This window comes from Monodelphis domestica, chromosome 4 (assembly GCF_027887165.1).
Source record: "Monodelphis domestica isolate mMonDom1 chromosome 4, mMonDom1.pri, whole genome shotgun sequence".
Taxonomy (NCBI): domain Eukaryota; kingdom Metazoa; phylum Chordata; class Mammalia; order Didelphimorphia; family Didelphidae; genus Monodelphis; species Monodelphis domestica.
Window position 1 is genome coordinate 453,558,603 of NC_077230.1, and position 19,477 is coordinate 453,578,079.

A 19,477-nucleotide genomic window follows, 5' to 3' on the forward strand; every position below is an offset into this window, starting at 1 on the left:
GAGAGTGATTTTTATTCAAAATCCCTAAAAGAGAGCCTTGTGCCCCTAGACTGCCAATATTTGAGAGTGATAGACAAATTTAATTCTATCACAATATCCTACATAAAGATAAGAGACAGAAAGAATAAGCGTCCAGCCATAGTCATTCTTTTACTCTCTACCAGGGAGGAAATCACCATCTCCCTTGGAGATGGGGGTGAGCCAGATCTTGGAGCAGATATAATGAATTCTCATTCCACTCACTACAGAGGCTCTTCCAAACCTTTTCATGCCCTACTCCAGCCTCCCCTGGTACTCCCTCCCCCATCCTTTCAGCCAAGAACCTTGCCTCATATTTCACTGAAAATATTGAGGCCATTCACTAAAGGCTCCCTCCTCCTCATCTCACTTCACTCAGATATTTTTCTTCACTATCATCCCACATAAAGAGGTAACCCTCATCCCTGCCAAGGCAAACCCCTCTACATGTGCCCTTTGTCCCAGTCCACTCTGTCCTCTCCCACAGATCAAGCCCTTTATCACCTCCACTTTCTCCCCATCTGCTGGCTATTTCTGTTTCTGAAAAACACACCCGTATCTCCCCCATCCTTAAAAAGAAAAAAAAAATCCTTCACTCAATCCAGCTAGCTATTACCCTTTCTCTCCTTCCCTTTGAGCCTAAATTCCTTGATAAAGCCATCTACATTGAGGTCCTTTACTTCCTATCTCTGAAATCTTTTCCCCATGCCCTGCGGTTTGGCTTCTACACTTCACCAGAAATTGTTCTTTACAAAGTTACCAATGGTCTCTTAATTTCCTAATCTAATGATCTTTTCCTAATCTCCAACCCTCCTAATCTCTGCAACCTTTGATACTTCCAATCACCTTCCTATCCTGGAGGGTTTCTCCTCTAGGTTTCTGTGAAACTGCTCCCTCCTGTTTCTCCTACCTCTCTGATCACTCCTCACTTTCCTTTGCTGGCTTTTGGGGCAGGTTGTGTCCCCCAGGCCCAATCCTGAGTCTTCTTCCTTGATACCATCTTACTCTGTGATCTCTTGCCCCTGATAACACGCATCAGTATCCAGCCCTAACCTCTCTTCTGACCTCATTTCACATTGTTTTGGATTTCTCAAACTGAATGTTGGGCAGCTCAAATGCAGCATGTCCAAAGCAGAACTCATATTTGCTTTCTCTTCTAAATATCTCTTGCTGCCAAGGACTCCACTAGCCTCCCTGATCCAAGCTGTTACCAACCCTACCCATCCGGCTACACACACCTCCAAGTGCTCCAAATGGGGACACCCTCCACCCCTCTGTCTATGTCTATGTCTGTCTATGAATTATTGTAAGAAGAGTTGCCTGAGTTAAGTGACTTGCCCAGAGTCCCACAGCCACAAGGTCAAAAGTAGAATTTGAATTCGACTCTTCCTTACTTCAGGGCCCAGCATTTTATCAACTGTGTGGAGGTGCCACTCTAAAGTATTTTTTTTTTACATTTTTGCAGTGCTTCGAGCTACAAGTAATCTAGATAGGATCATCTCAACGAGCCTCCTCGTTTTACAGATGAGGAAACTGAGGCATAGAGCAGTTAAGGGACTTGATCAAGGTCATACAGGGAGTACCAGATCTTGGAGAAGTTAGTGTTGTCATTCCTGGGGTGGGAAGGCAGTATAGCCAGAGAGATGGGCTAGGAGGATCTCTGGTCCCACGCCCCTGACCTGAAACTCCATTCCCACCCAGCCCTGGCCCCCAACTCCTACCTTCCCCCCCAGAGTCCTACGAAGTGGCCTTCCTAAAGGCTGCCCAGAACCTGAAAGATGTCGTAGACAAGCTGAGCAAAGGTAGGACCTCTGAGTCTCCTCCCCAACACCCCCTCCAGGAGACACATCCACTGAAGCCCCGCCCCGTGGAACTCTGAATTGCCTGACCCCGCCCTTTAGGGGGGATATTAAATTACATGGCCACGCCCCTCCACGGAAGGTCGCTCTGTCTGGTCCTGCCCCCTCTATCAAATGTTAAATCTCTGGTCCCGCCCCCTCCATGGATTGCCGGTCTGCCAGGTTCCACCCTTCAATTTATTTAATGTACATGCCCCGCCCCTTTGTGGTATATTAATTGCATGGTCCCGCCCCTCCCATGGAATGCTGGCCTATCATGCACCGCTCCCTCCATGAAATGTTAAATTACATGGCCCCGTCCTCTCCATGCTATGTTCAGTTACATAGTCCCTCCCCCCTCCATGGGATGTTAAGCCATCAGGCCGACATCCTCCCCGAGATGCCAAATTATCCTGCCCCGCACCCTCCTAGAGACCCGGGAGGAGAGGGAGGAGGTGGTTCCATGGCCCAGGCTTAGGGATGATCGAAGGAGGAAGCTGACGTTAGCTCTCCCCACTTTCTTTCCAGCCCCCGCCTGCGAGCCTCCCTGCGGTAAGCGCCATAAAGCCCGCCCCATCTGGATAGAACCGGCCAATGGGAGGGCTTGGAGTCGGGGTTATGTTGGAGGGTTTTTCTGTTTTTTTTTTTGTTGTTTTTTTTTAATTCATTCCGGAGTGAGAGAAGCCTGTGCAGATCCAGGACGTCTCCCTAGGCGTGCGGGGCGGAGCCTGGCCCGAAACGACCAATAGAAAGGGATAGGGTTGGAACTGAGCCTAGACTGGGCCAGTGAGGACGGCGGAAAGGGGAGGTCCCCGACGCTAGCCCTCCAGGACCCCGGACCGCCCTCTCTTCTACATCCCGAAGGGTTCCAGGAGGTGTCCCGACTCTTCCACTGCAAAGTGTGCGCTGCCCGTGACTGTAACCTCCCGCTGGAATGCCCGAGTAGGGGGTGGGGCCGGGAAAAGGCTCTGGGGGTGGGGCCATCAGGGGCGGGGCCCAGAGAGTCGGGGGAGAAGGGGGCGTGGCCTGGAGAGCGGGGCCATCAGGGGCGGGTCCCAAAGAGTCCGGGGGGAGGGGAGGGGGCGTAGCCTGGAGAGTGGGTCCCGGAGCTTCTTTGCCGGGATGAGGGCGGGGCCCGAGGATGGTAGGGCCGGGAGAATTCCACCTGGGTGGGCTAGGTTTTTAGGCAGAACCCGACCCCCTCCCCAGTTCAGGACTTGCTGGTGCCCGTGGGAGGCCAGGCTATCTTCTCCTGCTCTGTGCCCTTCCCTATTCCCTCGGAGCTGACCTACACCTGGCTGTTTGCGGGGAATGTGAGTGTCCCCGAGTGTAATTGGTGGGGGGGCATAGCTGGCCCTATCTCGAACCCTGATCTCAGCCATCCAGCCTCATCCTTTCTCTCACCTCCCTTTGAAATCCTAATCCCTAACAAAGGTTCTCTTTTTGCCTCCTCCCATACGATTCTCCACACTTTGCCTTCCATTCTCCACCTAACCTCAATTTATCTCTATACCCCCATTCCAACCCTGTCCTCCCTCCATTACTTTCTGTCTTGTGCCCCGCCATCCCCATCCCTGCCTCTAATCCACTCCCTCCATTTGTCCATCCCCCCAACCTTTCCATTCTCCATCCCCAATCCTTGACCCCCTCCTTTCATCGATCCAGCCCGCTAATTTTCCTTCCACCCTCCCCGCTCTCCCTTCATCCCCTATTCCCTCCATCTGTCTCCCTAACTTTCCTCCCAGCCTTCCCTCGATCCCCTCCCCCTCCTTCGATGCCTCTGTCCGGGTTTCTGCCTCTCGTGTCACCGACTTTTTGTTTCTCGGTGGTTCTAGGTCTTTCTGGGTCTCCCCATGGGTCTCCCTCTTCCCTTCCCACCCTCAGATTCGGACCCGGGACCTCACCTACTTTCGGGAGATGCCTAGAGCACGGGGCATGTTTGCGCGGATCCGGCCCGTTCGGCCCCCACACCGCGGGACTTTCAGCTGCCTGCTTACCCACGACCAGCAACCCCTGGCCAGGTTGTTCTTTTACATAAATGGTGAGGCCCAGCCTGAGCCCGGGCGGGCGGGCGGGCGGGCGGCTGCTGGGGCTCGGGTTAGTGGGGGAGGGCCTTGTTCCCCAGGTGGAAGGTGAGGACAGCTGCCTGAGAGAGAGAAGGGCAGGCTCTCGTCCCGCCCCCGGTCTCTGTGTCCCCAGTGACTGCTGGGAAAGATCGGGGTGAAGTCGAACTACAGACCTTGTTTCGGGAAGTGCTGCAGTCTGGAGACTCCCAGGAGGATTATGCAAAACCCTTGAAGCCCAGCTTCCTCCAGCTGCTGACCCAGTCTCAGGCCCTGACATCTCGAAACCTGCTGCTGCTTGGCCTGGCAGCTGGCCTGGGCACCATGAGCCTCATCCTCCTGGTGCTGTGAGTGATGCCCTCCCCAAGCATCGGACTCCCTGAACCTTCCCCCCAGGCGGCCTGGTTACCCCCACGAAACCCCCAGGGATCCAGGCTTCCTGACTTCCTTACCCTTTGAGGCCCGCTTCGGTCCAGGCGGAGCCTCTGAGGGCTCTCACATTTCTCCCTGTCTCACTCCCCCAGGTCACTGAGTCTTTATTTGGACAAAGAGAGCTAAAGGGCCTTCGTCCTCTACCCTCCCCTCCCTCCAATAAAGCTGTTTTCAACCCCAAGGTAGTCTAGATTCCTCAGACGAAAGCTGCCACGGCCTGGCCCAGGGATATGGCACCCCAAACCCGCCAGGGCAAGGCAGCTCTGGGCCCTCCATTTCAGAGCAGGGACTGATTTCTGCCCTAGCCCTTAGGCCTGGGCCTGGGCCTGGCCTGTAGTAGGAGGTGAATAAATACTAGCTGACTGAATTAAGGGTGCTCAAACCCTTTCCCTCTGGAGCCCACCAGCTGCAGAGACCCTGCCCCATCTCCCACCACCACAATAAGAGGCTTCAAGGACTGAAACACACAGAACTCTCAAATCCAAATCCTAGGCAGCCTCTGGAAGTCCTTCCTGGGCTCCCTGGTGTGACCGCTGCCCTCATCCAACCAAATTTAGAATCAGAACTGCCATCTAACCTCATCCAGCCTCTAGTTTACAGAAGGAGAAACTGAGGCCCAGAAGTAGTAAGTGGCCAAGGGGAGATATGAGCCCTGATCCTCTGAGTCTAAATCCAGCTTTAAACACCTGGCACCATACTGCCTCCAGGTTTAAAGATGAATGGAAAGGAAGGCTTGCAGAGGACTTCCGGACCCCAGAAGAGGCTCCCTAGGATCCTCTCCCTTCCACAGTCTAGGGGACTTAGGTGGAATCTTTTCCCCTCTTTCCTCTATAAAAAATCGTATTTATAAGGTGGGAGGCCAGGGCTCCCCCAGCTCTACGGGTCTTCCCCATTCTGACTCTCCAGGCTTCTCAGATCGCAGAACTCTCTCCTCCCTTTCTGTGGCCGCCTGAAAAGGGTTAATTCAAACTCCGAGGTCCACAGGAGCCAGGCTCGGTTGCTCATGCGCAGTAATAGGGCGGTCTTAGCCGGAGAGGCTGAGCACGGGGTGGAACCGAGACTAAGGAAGGGGCTCTGGCTGAGCATGGGAGCAAAGCCAGGAGCTTCGCTCTCCGCACATGCGCAGTTCGTGCGCGAGCTTAACCCTTTCCCTGCCCCGAGAAGATGCTACCAGTGGTGTTCGAGGTCCTATCCAAGGCAGTAAGGGACGGGTCTGAGCCTGGGATTGACAAAGGGGTTTGGTCCAAGGGAGAGCCAGATAGGCTAAGTGGGAAGCAGAGATATATATTCAGGGAGAAGCCCAGCAATGAGAACCCCAAAGGCTGTCCACCTCTATATATTATATATATAATATCCACATATTATATAACATTATACAATATATTTACATATTATATAATGCTTTTACACATCCCATGTAATATTTACATGTTATATAATATGATTATATTATATATTTTTATATAATCTTTTTTAAATTGGATTTTCTTTGTGGTGAGGGGAAAGAAAGGCTGCTGGGTTGGACTTGGAGCCCTCAAGCCCTCGTGGGAATCTCCACTCCCCACTTGCTATCTCTGGGGCCTCAGATTTCTCCCCTTGACAAGGGAGGGGATTGGACTGACGGCTCTGAGGCCCCTGCAGGGTCTCTACATTGATCTCCCAGGCAGCCTCCAGCACATTAGTGGCTGGGTGACCCCAGGCGCCGCAGAGCTCTTCCTTCACCCAACTCGCTGGAGGGAACTTCCTCTGTCCCAGAAAAGGCCCGGGCCTGTAAATCACTCCCAGATGGAGAAAGCGGCAGAGAAAGGATTTGAACCCATGTCCTCTTTCAGAGAAGCCTCTACAGACTCGATGGTGGGCAAGCTTTCAGTTACAGCTGCCTGCTTCTATGGGTGGCAGGCAGCGCCACTCTCCAGTGGGTTAGATAACAACTGTTGGCTGTTTTTTCAACGGGGATTCTGGGAGGGCTGGGGGGGAGGTATGGGACGGCGCTGATTCCGTGGCTCCATGCCCAGCCTCTTTTCCAGTGGCCTCCAGCTTCTGGGCCCAGTGACCAGACAGATACTTCAGTAGGAGGAAGTCGGAGGCGATGACAGAGAAGGACTGGGCAATTTGGCCCTCCCTCCGGTTCACTCTCAGTCAAAAGGGCGTCTCCATTCCTCAGTCCCCCCCAAATCCAGATACTCAGCAGAGGGGCCCGACATCCCATCAATCATTGAGCGCAGACCAGGTTGGAAAATAAATAAAAGTCTTTATGGTTCTTTGGGTAAATGGGAATTAAATAACATCAGAGTCAGAGGCTCCGGAGGCCTCTTCACCCCCTTCGGACAGAGGACACCCCTTCTGCCCAATAAATACCCCTTCCCCTTGGGTCACAAGCATCCTCGGCCCAGCACGGCCCGGCCTGATCAAACTGCCAGGCCCTTGGTGATGGGGGGCTGCAGGAGGTGGCCAGCCGCAAGGCTGGCGAGGATGCAATTCTCCTGGACAGAGAGAGAACAGAAGAGCTCAGAGGGGTACCCTGGGAGCTGCCTTTGCAATCTCGGACACATGGCAGGGGGCCAGAGCTCTACAGAGAGAACGTAAATACACATCCCAGCTGGCAAGAACCCGGAGTGTCCAATCCGACATCCCCCCCTTACCCTCTATTTTACATCTAATATCTGAAATCACAGAGGAGGGAGGACTGAGCACCCATCCCTGAGCTGTACTCCCCCTAACCAAAGTCGGGGGAAAGCTGAGGCCCGAGAGGGCAAGAGACCTTCCCAAAGCCACACAGATAGTCAGGGGGGGGGGGGGTGGAGACTGAGGCCGGAGTCCCAGAACCCAGCTGCCTGCTGGATAAAAGGAGATTCAAAGGATCATAAGTCTTGGGGTTGGAAAGGCCTTTGGAGATCATCTCCTCTGAGCCCCTCCTGGGAAACTGAGTCTGATCTCCCTCAGATGAGGAATCAGAGGCTCGGAGACTGGAAATGATTGATCCAAGGTCACCCAAGCAGTAGCTTGAAGCTGGCGGGGTCAGGATCACGGAGGGAGACCTGAAAGGAGCCTTCAGGATGCTCTGGTCCAAAGTACCCTCTTTACAGAAGATAAAACCGAAGTCCTGTTGAGGTCAAGAGGCTTGTCCAACATCCCCCGAAAAGCCGTGCTGGGGCACAGCAGAGCTCCTCCAGAGTTCCGATCTCCCAGCCACCTCGAACAGATGGTCACACCGACACCCGGTAGCCCCCAGCCCTGGGCCTGCAGAGCCTGCGCACTCCCACCCAGTAGAAAGCCAGCATGAGCGCCCAGTAGGCCAAGTAGGCGACTGCCCCGATGGCCAGATACCGTGCTTCGGTCCTGCGTGCCTCCCCGGTCCAGTCGGCCTGCGCCTCCTGGATCACGCTGCGCAGCAGACCCCCGAGCAGCAGAGCGGCCCATAGCGCCAGCGGCAGCGCAGGGGCATAGTTGGCGGCCAGGCGGCGGCGGCCAGAGGTGCCCCAGCCACTCTGGTTCATGGTGAGCAGCGCCAGGAACTTGGCAGGCAGCAGGCCACACATGTAGAGGGGCGCGTAGAGCGAGAGCAGCACCATGCGGCCGGAGCCCCGCAGCCACGCCGCAAAGGCTGCCTTGGCCGCCGCCACGCCCTGCACGCAGAGCAGCACCCAGAGCAGCGCCCACGGCGAGCCTGCGTAGAAGAGGCGCAGCACGGTGGCGGCCACGAAGAACGGGAAGAGACCAGACACCACGGCCTCGTAAGTCATCCACGCGTGGTGCCGGTGCCACCACAGGGCGTTGTACAGCCACTCCCGGAAATAGGACTTGGACCAGCGCGTCTGCTGGCTGAGCCAGCGCAGGAAGGACGCCGGCGTCTCCGAGTAACAGCGGGACAGAGACGTGTACCTGGAGGGGGGGAGGGGGCTCGGTCAGGGTCTAGCCTGGGAGGAGCCTCTGTGGCCATCCCCAGAGTTGGCACAGAAGCAGCCCTCCGCCAGGGAGGGGCGGCACCTTCTCTACAAATGACGACCCCACATGGGTGAGGTGGGTGACGGGAGCAAAACACCTGGTGAGGAGGGAGTGTCAGGGCAGCTAAGTGGCTCAGTCAGAAGGACCTGGGTTCAAATTTGGACCCAGACACTTCCCAGCTCAGTGACCCTGGGCAAGTCACCTAACTCCGTTTACCTAGCCCTTGCCCTTCTGTCTTAGAGTTGATACCAAAATAGAAAGTAAGAATTGAAACATTAAGTGACTTGCCCAGGGTCACACAGTCAGCCAGGCTGTCAGAAGAGAACTTTGAACCCAAGCCTTCCTGGCCCTTATCCACCATGCCACTGCTGACTCTTCCATATCTGGTCAGCCTCATAATGGAAAAGAATCCCCATTGTAACCTGGAGAAACTGAGGCATAGAGCAGTCTCCTGTCTTACCCAGAGCCACACAGGAAAGTCAGTGGTAGAAGCAGGATTTGAACCCAAGGTCCAAGCACCTTAATGTAGCACCTATGGTGCACACAGCACCATCCTCATTCCCTTTGTTTGTTAGCCTGGTGAATGGAAAGGTGGATGGATGGAAATAGATGGAAAGTTGACTTTAGAGCCAGAAAGATCTGAGTTCAAGTCCCTCCTCTGACATTGCCAGTGGGACCCTGGACAAGTCCTTCATCTCTCAGTGCTCTTGCTAACTCTAAGTAAGTTGCAGAGAGGATGCCAACATGCACTGATGGGGGTACATTCCACACCTGGCATTTCCCTATATACTAGTAAAATCAGAGGTTCTATCCCTGTCTCTATCCCTATGTCAATTAGGCTGGGGGAGCAGGAATTCCTTTCTTCCTAACCCTTTGACAATTAAGATCAAGCAAGATAAATCTGACCTCAGACACTTACTAGCTGTGTGACCCTGGGTAAGTCACTTAACCCTGTTGGTCTCAGTTTCCTCATCTGTCAAATGAGCTGATAAAAGAAATGGCAAACCACTTATCTTTGCCAAGAAGACCCCAAATGGGGTTATGAGGAGTCAGACTCACTGAAATGACTGAACCCCAGCCATGGAAGACATAAAGGAGGAAGAGGATTGGCCGCCGTGACTGGACATCCCATACAGGGCCCAGATGGAAGGAGAATTTCCAACAGATGGTGAAGTCTTGCAGAGGTTCCTGTTTGCACGTGACTTGGGGCATCAAGCCAAAGAACAATAAGGAGAAGTACACATCAACTAGGTGGAAAACCCATGGAGCTGATCCAACCGTCTCCATTTCCCAGAGGCAAAGAGCTGGGGCTCCGATCGACCAAGGGGAGGCCGATGGGTCAGATGGCCTTTGAGAAGAAGGCTTTGGGGCGGGCTCTCAAACGTCTCCCTGAAACGAGGTCGATCTATTGAACCTCAGTTTTTCCCAGTGACGTCCCATGACTTCTGGGCAGGGAATTCCTCAGCCTTGAGAGAAGTCAAGTTTGGGGCCCCACAAAGGGCACTGGAAAGGCTTGGGGCAGAAGGGAGCAGGTTACGTATGGCGCATTGAGAAGGGTCCCCAAAGGTGAAAAGATATCACTGGGCAGATGCCTGAATAGAAGATGGACCGATCAGGTGATGAGATCAAGGGGAAGCCCCACAATCCAGCAGCATCCATGTAAAGTAGAAAAATATAGGAGGAGACCACCGTTGGGTGGACCTCCTTGGGGATGCTTTTCGGAGGACCTAAATAAGAGCCACACAGACTGAGAAGTCAAGAATGGGCTAGGATGGCCTCAGACACTTCCTAGCTGTATGGCGCTGGGCAAGCCACTTAATCCCCATTGCCTAACTTACTTCTGAACAATTCTAAGACAGAAGGGAAGAGTTGAAAAACTTAAAATTAATTTAAAAAAAACAAAAACGGTCCAGGATTTGTGTCATTGGGTACACTAAAGTATCTAAGCAAGATAGACTTGAAGTCAGAAAGACTTGAGTTCAAATCATGTCTCAGACACTAGTTATCGGACTCTGGATTCTATTTGCCTCAGTTTCTTGATCTGTAAAATGGGAGTAATAATAGCACCCACACCCCAAGGTTGTTGCAAGGGTCAAATGAGTTAATATTTATAGAAAGTGCTTTGCAAACCTTGTTTTGTTGTTATCTGACCATCAAAGCAAGATTGGGGAAAGTTGTGGATCTAATTTATTTTGAATTTAAGGGGATATTTAGCAAAATCTTTCATATTAGAGAACAGCTGGAGAGGCAAAGGCTAGCTGAAAAACGATCAAGTGAATTAACAACTTGGTTGGATGGCGTGCCCCAAGATGGATGATTTCATGTCGGCTTGGAAGAGGGCCCCTGCTGGAGTGCTGCATGAATCTGTGCTTGGGCATCTGCTGTTTTACACATTTCCCAAAGCTTGGGATGAAGGCATCAATGACGGCAACAATAGCTGTCATTTCTCTAGCACTTGAAGGTTTGCAAAGCACGAGGCAAATAGCTCATTCTGTCCCAAGAACAGCCCTGAGATATTATAGATGCTCTCATTATCTTCTCTTTAAAGATGGGGAAACAGAGGCAGACAAGATCAAGGGATTTACCCAGAATCACAAAGCCAGTAAGTTTTTCAGCCTGGATGGATGGCACAAAGATGGGAGGGATATCCAGCTTGTTGGATGGCCAATCAGGGAGGAGGATCTGGATAAGCTAGAATGATGGACCACATCTCATAGATGGAATTGAGGCGGGATCAATGGCAAGTCATAGACGTGGGATTCAAAAAAATCACCCTCACAAGTACAACATGAGAGCGATGTGTGTTATTTGTTCAGTTGTGTCTGACTCTCCGTGACACCATTTTGGGAAATGTTCTTGGCAAAGATACTGGAGCAGTTCTCCATTTCCTTCTCCAGTCTGGTCTGACAGTTTCCTCCACAAATGAGGAAGCTGAGGCAAATAGGGTTACACGATTTGCCCAAAGTTATGCAACTATTAAGTGTCCAAGGCCAGATTTGAACCCAGGAAGATGAGTCTTCTTGACACCAATTCCAGCACTCTATCCATTTGTGCTACCTGTCTTCCCCTTAGGATGATGTAGCCAGACCTTATTTGAGCCCAAAAGATGTGAGTGTTTTAGTGAGCTGTAAGAGTAATGTGAGTCAAGGCCATAACTGAGCCCCAAAGAAAGCTGATGGGACCTCAGACAGAACTGAGAAAGGCAGTGTAGGAAGGGAAAAGGTAGCCTTTGCAGGACTATCTTGATCAGACCACACTTGAGGCATCACATCCTGCTTGGGGTATCACTTTAAGGAAGAGCATTAATGATGCCTAGGGAAAACATCCAGGGGTCAAGGACCAAGATGGTAGAGGGTCTTGAGACCATAGCTTATAAATATGGGGTGGAAGATCCCAGCTGTGTGACCCTGGGCAAGTCATTAACCCCAATTGCCGAGCCCCATGTTGGTGAATCTAAGGCATGTGTGCCAAAGGGGGGCTGCTCTCCTCCCCCGCTCTACCACACCAGAGGACATTTTTCACATCACCCATCCATCTTCCTCACAGTCCAATGGGAGTATTATCGCCCTCCCCTGTCTAGGGTAAGGCAGGAGGCTCACATGAAGCACTAGGATGCAATTTGGGCACTTGGTCTTTAAAAGGTTCACCAGCACTGGCCTAGCCCTTACCGCTCTTCTGTCTTAGGATTGGTCTTAGTATCCATTCTAAGGCAGAAGGTAAGAGTTTGAAAGAAAAAAAAAAGATGCATTAAAGGAACTAGGAATGTGTAACCTCAAGAAGACTTGGGGCAAGAGGGTCTTGGGAGAAAAGATGGCTTCAAGTTTAAGCAATTAGATTTTTCTCCTTGGTTCCAATGGATGGAGGCAAGATCAGTGGGTAGACAGACAGCCAGTAAAGAGAAGCAAATATAACTTAATCTCTCAGTACCTCAACTATCTCATCTGTACAATGGAATCAAAGTTATTCCCTCTCCCTATGTCACATGAGCGTATTGAGGAAAGACTTTGTAATCTCTGTCTCTTTGCAAGCAAGAGATACTTGTCTGAGTTATTGGCATAACCACCTTCACATCTTGCCTTCTTCACTAGCCCGTGTTATCCACTCCACCCCCATACAGTCACTTGAGCACAGCCATCGGTAGAATCCATTACCCATTTGGCATTGGGTACAGCCTAGCTAATTTAACGCTATCCCACTGAATAGAGTTCATCCTTCCCCCCACCTTGTCACATAGTACAGCACTTAATATACCACCCTGCTTTACCCAGCCCTCCTCTCTAAACCCAGTATATTCCCCAGCTTCCTCCTTACTTGGTGGCATAGCCCATACTGAGCATGCGGTTGGTAAGATGGCGGTCATCTCCAAAAGTGCAGTGGGTGCCCAGAAACTTCTGATTGTACCAGGCCTCCAGGAACTGCTGCAACAGGTCATTCCTATACAGACCTACCGGACACAGAGACACCCCCATAAGTGCCTGGGTGCAGCCCATTTCCCCAACCCAATCCCCAGCCCATCCTCACCTCCAATAGCACCCCCATCACCGATATCCTTCTCCATCCTCATCTCTGTCCCTATCCCCATTCCCCATGCCATGCCAAACGAATAGACAATCTTGACCCCAACCCAACCCCCTCACCACCACGGCCATCCCCATCCTCATCACCATCACTGATATCATCACCATCCTCCCCACCTTCATCTCTGCCCTTTTCTCAATCTCTACCGCCATTCTGCCTCCATCCCCATCATCTCTGTTCCCATCCCCGTCTTCCTCCCTGTTGCCCAGATCATCCCGAGCCCTCTCAAAAGCATTCTTGCCCTCCATAGTTCCATCCTTACATATACATCACCATCCCACCCTTATCCTCATCTCCTTCCCACCCGACGTCCATCCTTTCCCCCATGCCCATTCCTCTTCCTAATCCCATCCTCACCTCACTCATGATCTTACCCCAAATCCCACCTTCCACTCCAACCAAGAACTTCTCCCTATTTCCACCCCCAGCCTCGTCCCCAGCTCTGCCCTCACCCGTACCTCCTCCTTTGGCTTCTCCCTACCCCGCCCCATGCTCTTCTCCATTCCTATCCTCGGCTCTGCCCCATCCCTCCCGCCATGGCCATCCCAGGCTTGGCCCCTCTCGTTTTCCCTTTCTATCCAGTCTCCTGTCCCCAAGGGCTCCCGACCGGGCTCACCGAGAGGGCCGCTGACGCAAGAAACACATCGGAAGTAGCTCTGGCAGGCTCGCTCCACGTTGAAGGCCACCCAGTATCTGAGGCTACTCAGGAAGCTGACCCAGGAGTCCAAAGGATTGAGAATCCGCACATCCCCGCCCACAGCCCCAACAGTCATGTCCTCATCCAGCACTCGGGACAGCTCGAGCAGGGCCCTGGGATCCAGCCTCGTGTCCGAGTCACACACCTGGGCCAGAACACACGGTCAGCCACTGATGGCCAATAGCCAAGGCTCTGGAGAACCAGAGAAGGAGGCCTCCGGGCTCTGGGCAGCTCAGCCAGTTCATTCATCGGTCGGGGCCATCCTACCACCTCCAAACTCCCTCCCTCCCTCCCTCCCTGGGGACTTGGAACATTCCCAGAATAGACTCCCCTCAGCCAGTCACGGAAGCTGGCTGTCTGCTCTTTGAGCCCCCCACACTGGGACCTCTTCTATGAGGGCTGGGAGGCAGAACAGAGGGAAATCGGGGGGTTCAAGGGGCCTGGGAGTCTTGGGTGTCAGAGGGGGTGAGGAATCAAGCCGTGAGAAGGGCCCTAGAGTTCGGGTTCAGAGGCTAGGAATCGGAAGAGATTAGGGTCAGAAGGCACTGGGGGCCAGGTCGGGGGTCTGGAGTCCCAGGGGTCACCCCAGAGTCCGGGGTTCTTGGCTTCCAGCAGCCCCTCACCTGCACATAGTCCACGGAGTCCCCGAGGGCCTTGAAGGCTGTGTACATGACCTCTCTCTTGCCCCCCCAGCGCTGAGCCACGCATACACAGCGGTGGCTTCTCACCAGGGCCTCCACGGTCAGCCGCCCTGGGTCCTCGGCCTCCACCTCCACGTAGCCACAGGCTTCCAGGTCCCCAGCCCGGCCAGCGTCCCCCGACACGTGGGGGGCCCAGGGCTGGTGGTAATTCCCATCCCACACGAAGGTGGCGGGGCTCTCGGCTTCAAAAACTTCCCGGAACATCTCCACCATGTACATGTCCTCCTCCCGGTTGCCATCCACCACCAGGAGCACCCGGAGGCGCTCCCTCGGGTACTGCAGCGCCCGGGCTGACAGCAGGCACTGACGCAGGTAGTCAGCGTCCTCTTGGTAGGCGGAGATGGTCAATGCCACCCGCCGAGAGCACTTGGGCTTCTCCCGAGCAGCCCGGGCAGCAACGCGCCGGTGTTCTAGGTAGGCAAAGAGGCTCTGGGCCACCAGGTGGGCTGAGAGGAAGGCCCCATAGAGTCCAAAGGCTAAGAGGCCGTAACGATCGGAAGCCAAAGGCACCCCCACAGCATAGGCCCAAGAAATGACCCCCAGGATCAGCAGGGCAAAGGCAATCGTCATGAGCCGGCGAATTGGCCCCGTCCAGGCGCGGCGGGGACCGGATTTGGGGGTGTCCTAGAACAAAGAAGGCACAGAATGAGTTTGGATCTCGCCCCATCCCCAATTTCACTGAAGGAAACTGAGGCCCAGCCAGGGAGGGAAAGGGACCAAAGTGGGTCGGCAGCATCCCCAAAGAACTCTCCAGAGTTTACCCTGACTGTGTGTCCTCCGTTTTCTCAGACAGCCTTTGGGCTCCCCAATACAAGTCCCTGATCTTTCCTTCTGTCTGCCATCCCTTGCCCTTGTCCAGAGGGCAGAACATATAAGAGGGACCCAGGTGGGAAAAGGAGTGGATTGAATTTGTGGTCTCCTCTGGGTCCCAAGAGGCAGGAGCCTGGCACCTGGTCAGGAGGGAAGTCAGGATCGGTCCGTCTCTTCTGCCCATTTGCCCGACCCAGTAACCTTTCCCCTCCTTCCATATCTCTTCATTCCACTGGGCTCTCCCACCGCTACCACTCCCGGCTGTCCTTTAGTCTCCATGACATCTTTCCCAGATAGAGAGGGAAACTGAGGCACTGCCCTCTCCCCTCTGTTCCTGGGCTCACACACACACACACACACACACACACACACTCTTCCCACAGTGACAGCGACAGCACCATTGACCCAATCCAAAAGTACCAAGAGACACACTCCGGAACCCACCATCAAACACATCTAGACGTTTGGACACAGAGACAGTCACTCCCATATGTGTGAGGCCACACACACACACACACACACACACACACGCACACTCACACACCTGTCCCATGATCCTCAGGCTCCTTCCTCCTGCCCTTCCAGTGTCCTGCTCTCTCTCTTTCTCCTTTGCCTAGTCGGAGGGGGGGCATTTGTAGCTGGGGGCTGACGTCAGCACTGGGCAGGGCCCCCTAGGTCTGAGGTCATGGCAGGAGCTGCTGCCCCACCCGATTCCCGCTCTTGGGCCCCCACCCAAACCCCCCCACCCCCAGTCTCCACCTCAGGACCCCATCCTCTACGGGAGACAGACAGCTGCATACCTTTCTGCCTCTGGAGGAGAGGGGAGGGAGGGAAGAACCGTGGAAAGGAATTCCCCAGCCAGCCTCCCCTCACCAGTCATCTCTCCCATCTTCCTCCATCTTCCCCATCTCTCCCCACCCCAATCTGCCATCTCCCCTTGTCTTCGCCCAGGCTCCTCTCATGTTCTGCCCCCTTCCCTGCCTCCCCACATCTTCCCCACACATGTCTCCCTGCATCTTGCCCATTTCCCCCATCTTCCCCATCTCTCCTGCTTTCTCTCCAGCTGGCTTCTTCTCCTCATCTCTATCTCTCTTCTCATAATCCTCTCTCCCAATTCTTTCCCTTTTTCTCTTCTCATCTCCCCCTCCACCCCTCCTCATCGCCTTCATCTCTTTCCATCTCTCCTTCTACCAAAGTCCTCCCATCTTTCTCCCTCTCCCCCTTCTCTCCTACTCTTTCCATTCCCTTTCTCTTCTCCAGGCAAACTCCCTCCCCTCTCAAGGATGACTGAAGTCCTGAAAGATCTGAGGTTAGCAATGAATGCCAAGGACAGTGCAGAAAGCTTCTTGAGGTCTGTTAAGGGTAATGTGTATTAATCACTTGTTTATTGTTATTTAATTGTAATTCTATTTTAATAATTAATGATTATTCATCATTAGCAGAACAATGCTAAGAGGAAGACCAAAAGGTGACAAGAACACTGTTCAGAGTGAATGGGACTAAGGAAGATAATGAATAATAGGGAAGGCAGAACTACTCAAACCCTTACTTTGATTCTGTTTTTCTGCCCAAGTAAGATGATCTTCAAATAGGTAAGGGCAGAACAAAAATGACCAGCAGGAGGGTGTGGAAATGCAAGATGAGGGAGGAGAAGGCAAGGCACCACCTCAATGCCCTCTGTGAGCTCAACTCATCAACCCTAAACAAACTTGGATCTCCAGGCACAGGAAAAGCCATTGGCTGTGATTGCTGAACCCTTGTTGGTGAAGGTTCCTGGAGAATGGGGAGCTAAGCAGCACCAGATAAGAGCAAATACTCCCCTGATTTTCAGGAGCCAAACTATTATCAAACGAATGCTGAATGAACTGAAGTGGGTTCATGAAAGGCTCCCACAGTGCGGAGTACTCAGAACCCCAAACAAAACTTCTGGAGGAGCTTTTCCAAAAGGAGCACCAGGAAGGAGACGCTGTGCTAAAGATGAGTCATACTGATGTCAGTAAGAGCAAATCACGTCAGACCAACATCACTCGCCTTTTCTTTTTTTCTTTGGATCTTGTTGATAGGTCAGAGCAATGTCAGAATATTTCATCTGGGCACTTGACAAAGTTTCTCACAGTCTTCTGGCAGGACAGATGACTAGATAATGGCTAGTCCAGTCCAGTCTAGGCAATTCAAGACTAATTGAATGACCAGACCAAAAGTAAACATATCAAAGTTAGTGTCAAAGAAGGTCTCTAGTAGAGTGCCATAGGGATCTATCTTTGACCCTGTGCTCCTCAAAATTCTGACTAATGACTAGGGTGAAGGTCCAGATGGCATGCTTATTGATTTACAGATGACACAAAACTGGAAAGATGCCAAAGTTATAGGATAACAGAGACAGGAAACCAAAGGATGTTGATAGATCCAAATGGTAAGCTACACTTAGATCAGATTAAATTTAGTAAGAGGAATAAATGAGGTCCAAAAAGTTATTGGTCCAAGCACAAGATGGCAGAGGCATGACTGTGGCTAAAGCCAGATCTGGAGACTAGCCTCAGATACTTGCCAGCTATGTGATTCTGAGTGAATCATTTAACCCCCATTGCTTGCCTCATAGTCATTACCACTCTTCTACCTTGGAACTGATGCTTGGTATAGATTCTAAGACATAAGGTAAGGGGTTTTTTATGTGTAGAGGATCCTGGGGTCCAAGTGGAGCACAAACTTAATAGGAGCCAACAATGTAACAGGGCAGGCACAAAGGTTCTCATACACCTTAGCACACATCAAGAAGACAGCATCTAAAACTAGAGGAGATGGTTGGATCCAATGCACTCTGTCCAGGATATGTCATAACTGCAGGACTACAGTCTATTCTGGGGCCATGGCAAAAAGAGGGTGACCAGGGTAGGGAGAAGAGGGGAGGGCAGGACTTCACACCCCTCAGTGGAATAAGCAGTAGGAATGTGTAACCTGGATAAAAAGAAGACAAGTGTCTGTCTGTCCCATTAGATACTGGAAGGGTTGTATTGTGAGAAAGAGATTCAGAGAGAAGGGGGAGGGGGGAAAGAGGGGAGAAAGAGAAAAAGAAGAGAAGGGGAGACAGACTGACAGACAGAGGAAGGGGGGGAGAAGAGAGAGGGAAGGAGGGATGGAGACACAGAGAGAGAGAGAGAGAGAGAGAGAGAGAGAGAGAGAGAGAGAGAGAGAGAGAGAGAGAGAGAGAGAGAGAGAGAGAGAAAGAGAGAGAGAAAGGCCAGTCCAACTTGGCTTGGTTTTTCCCACCTAGTCCGGAAATTATAATTTAAGAGTATGCTCACTCTCCCTCACCCTCCTTTCTCCCTCTCTTCCCCTCCCCTCTCCCCTCTCTTCTGTCTCTCCCTTATGTCTCTGTCTCCCTCTCCCCCTCTCCCTCCTATGTCTTTCTCTTTCTTTGTCTCTCTGTCTCTCTCTTCTTTATCTATAGATCTGTTTCTATCTCTCTTCCTCTCTCTCTCTCCCCCTCTCTTCTGTCTGTCACTGTCTCCCTCTCTATCTCTCCTCCCTCTTTCTTTTTCTCTAATCTCTATCTCTTTTGCTCTCTATCTCTCCCCTTCTCTATCTGTCTCTCTCTTTGTCTCTTTCTCTGTCTCTCTTTTTTCTTTGTCTCAGTCTATCATCTCTCCCTTCTTTTCGTATCTGTGTCTCTCTCGCTCTCTCCCCCTCTTTGCGGTGTCTCTGTCTCTCTTCTTTCTCTCTCTTATTCTGTCTCTCTTTCTCTCTCCTTCCCATATTCTCTGTCTCTCCCCTTCTCTTTCTGTCTCTCTGTCTCTTTCCCCCTTACCCCCTTGCCTCTTTTGGTATCCATATAATTAAGCTTCTATGTGAACTTGCTTCAAGAGTCTGAATCTCTCTGAAATTTGTCTGAGTCTCTCTTAGGTGGGTTTCTTTGACCTGTTTCAAGAGGTGATAGATTTTGTGGGTCAGCTGGGTAGCTGAGTATATTAAGAGCCAGGCCTAGAGATGGGAGTTCCTGGGTTCAAATCTGGCCTCAGACACTTCCCAGCTGTGTGACCCTGGGCAAGTCACTTACCCCCATTGCCTTAACCTCTTCTGACTTGGAACCAATACATGGTATTGATTCTAAGGCAGAAAGTAAGGGTGAGAGAGAGAGAGAGAGAGAGAGAGAGAGATGGTAGATTCTGCTTCATTGGAGGGCTTCAAGCAAAGAAAGGCTCGACAATTCCATCCAGTCTCTCCCCTGGCATGTATAGGTTGCACCAGATGGTCATGGCAACTCCTTCAGCCTCTGTGATGCTGGCATTCCCTGGTTCTCTGCTGGTCTGGAGAGGAGGAGACCAGAAAGCAGGTTTCTAGACCAGAGTGGGGCAAGAAACAGAGAGCCTGGAATCCCTGTGTCAGACATTTTTCTCT

At 52.2% G+C, this 19,477-nt stretch overlaps 2 protein-coding genes across 4 annotated transcripts in view; one reads left to right on the plus strand and one right to left on the minus strand.

Annotated features, from left to right (window-relative positions):
• Positions 1–4,532, plus strand: part of SPACA6 (sperm acrosome associated 6) — a 39,850-nt gene extending 35,318 nt beyond the window's left edge. For 2 of the 3 annotated variants that reach the window (XM_056796962.1, XM_056796961.1), the window contains exons 3-9: positions 1,752–1,820; positions 2,385–2,408; positions 2,721–2,798; positions 3,066–3,169; positions 3,741–3,897; positions 4,056–4,266; positions 4,444–4,532. In XM_056796962.1, the coding sequence (XP_056652940.1) occupies positions 1,752–1,820; positions 2,385–2,408; positions 2,721–2,798; positions 3,066–3,169; positions 3,741–3,897; positions 4,056–4,266; positions 4,444–4,477 (677 nt within the window). In that variant the 3' untranslated portion in view covers positions 4,478–4,532. Of the gene's footprint in view, positions 1–1,751; positions 1,821–2,384; positions 2,409–2,720; positions 2,799–3,065; positions 3,170–3,740; positions 3,898–4,021 lie in introns of all 3 variants that reach the window. The other variant, XM_056796963.1, reaches the window with a different exon arrangement.
• A 2,053-nt stretch (positions 4,533–6,585) lies between these two features.
• On the minus strand, positions 6,586–14,891 carry HAS1 (hyaluronan synthase 1). Its single transcript, XM_056796960.1, has 4 exons — positions 14,195–14,891; positions 13,491–13,716; positions 12,608–12,740; positions 6,586–8,233 (listed from the first exon to the last, which is right to left on the minus strand). The coding sequence occupies exons 1-4, from the start codon at positions 14,840–14,842 to the stop codon at positions 7,558–7,560; spliced, it is 1,683 nt and encodes a 560-aa protein (XP_056652938.1). The 5' UTR covers positions 14,843–14,891; the 3' UTR covers positions 6,586–7,557.
• Positions 14,892–19,477: the final 4,586 nt, after the last annotated feature.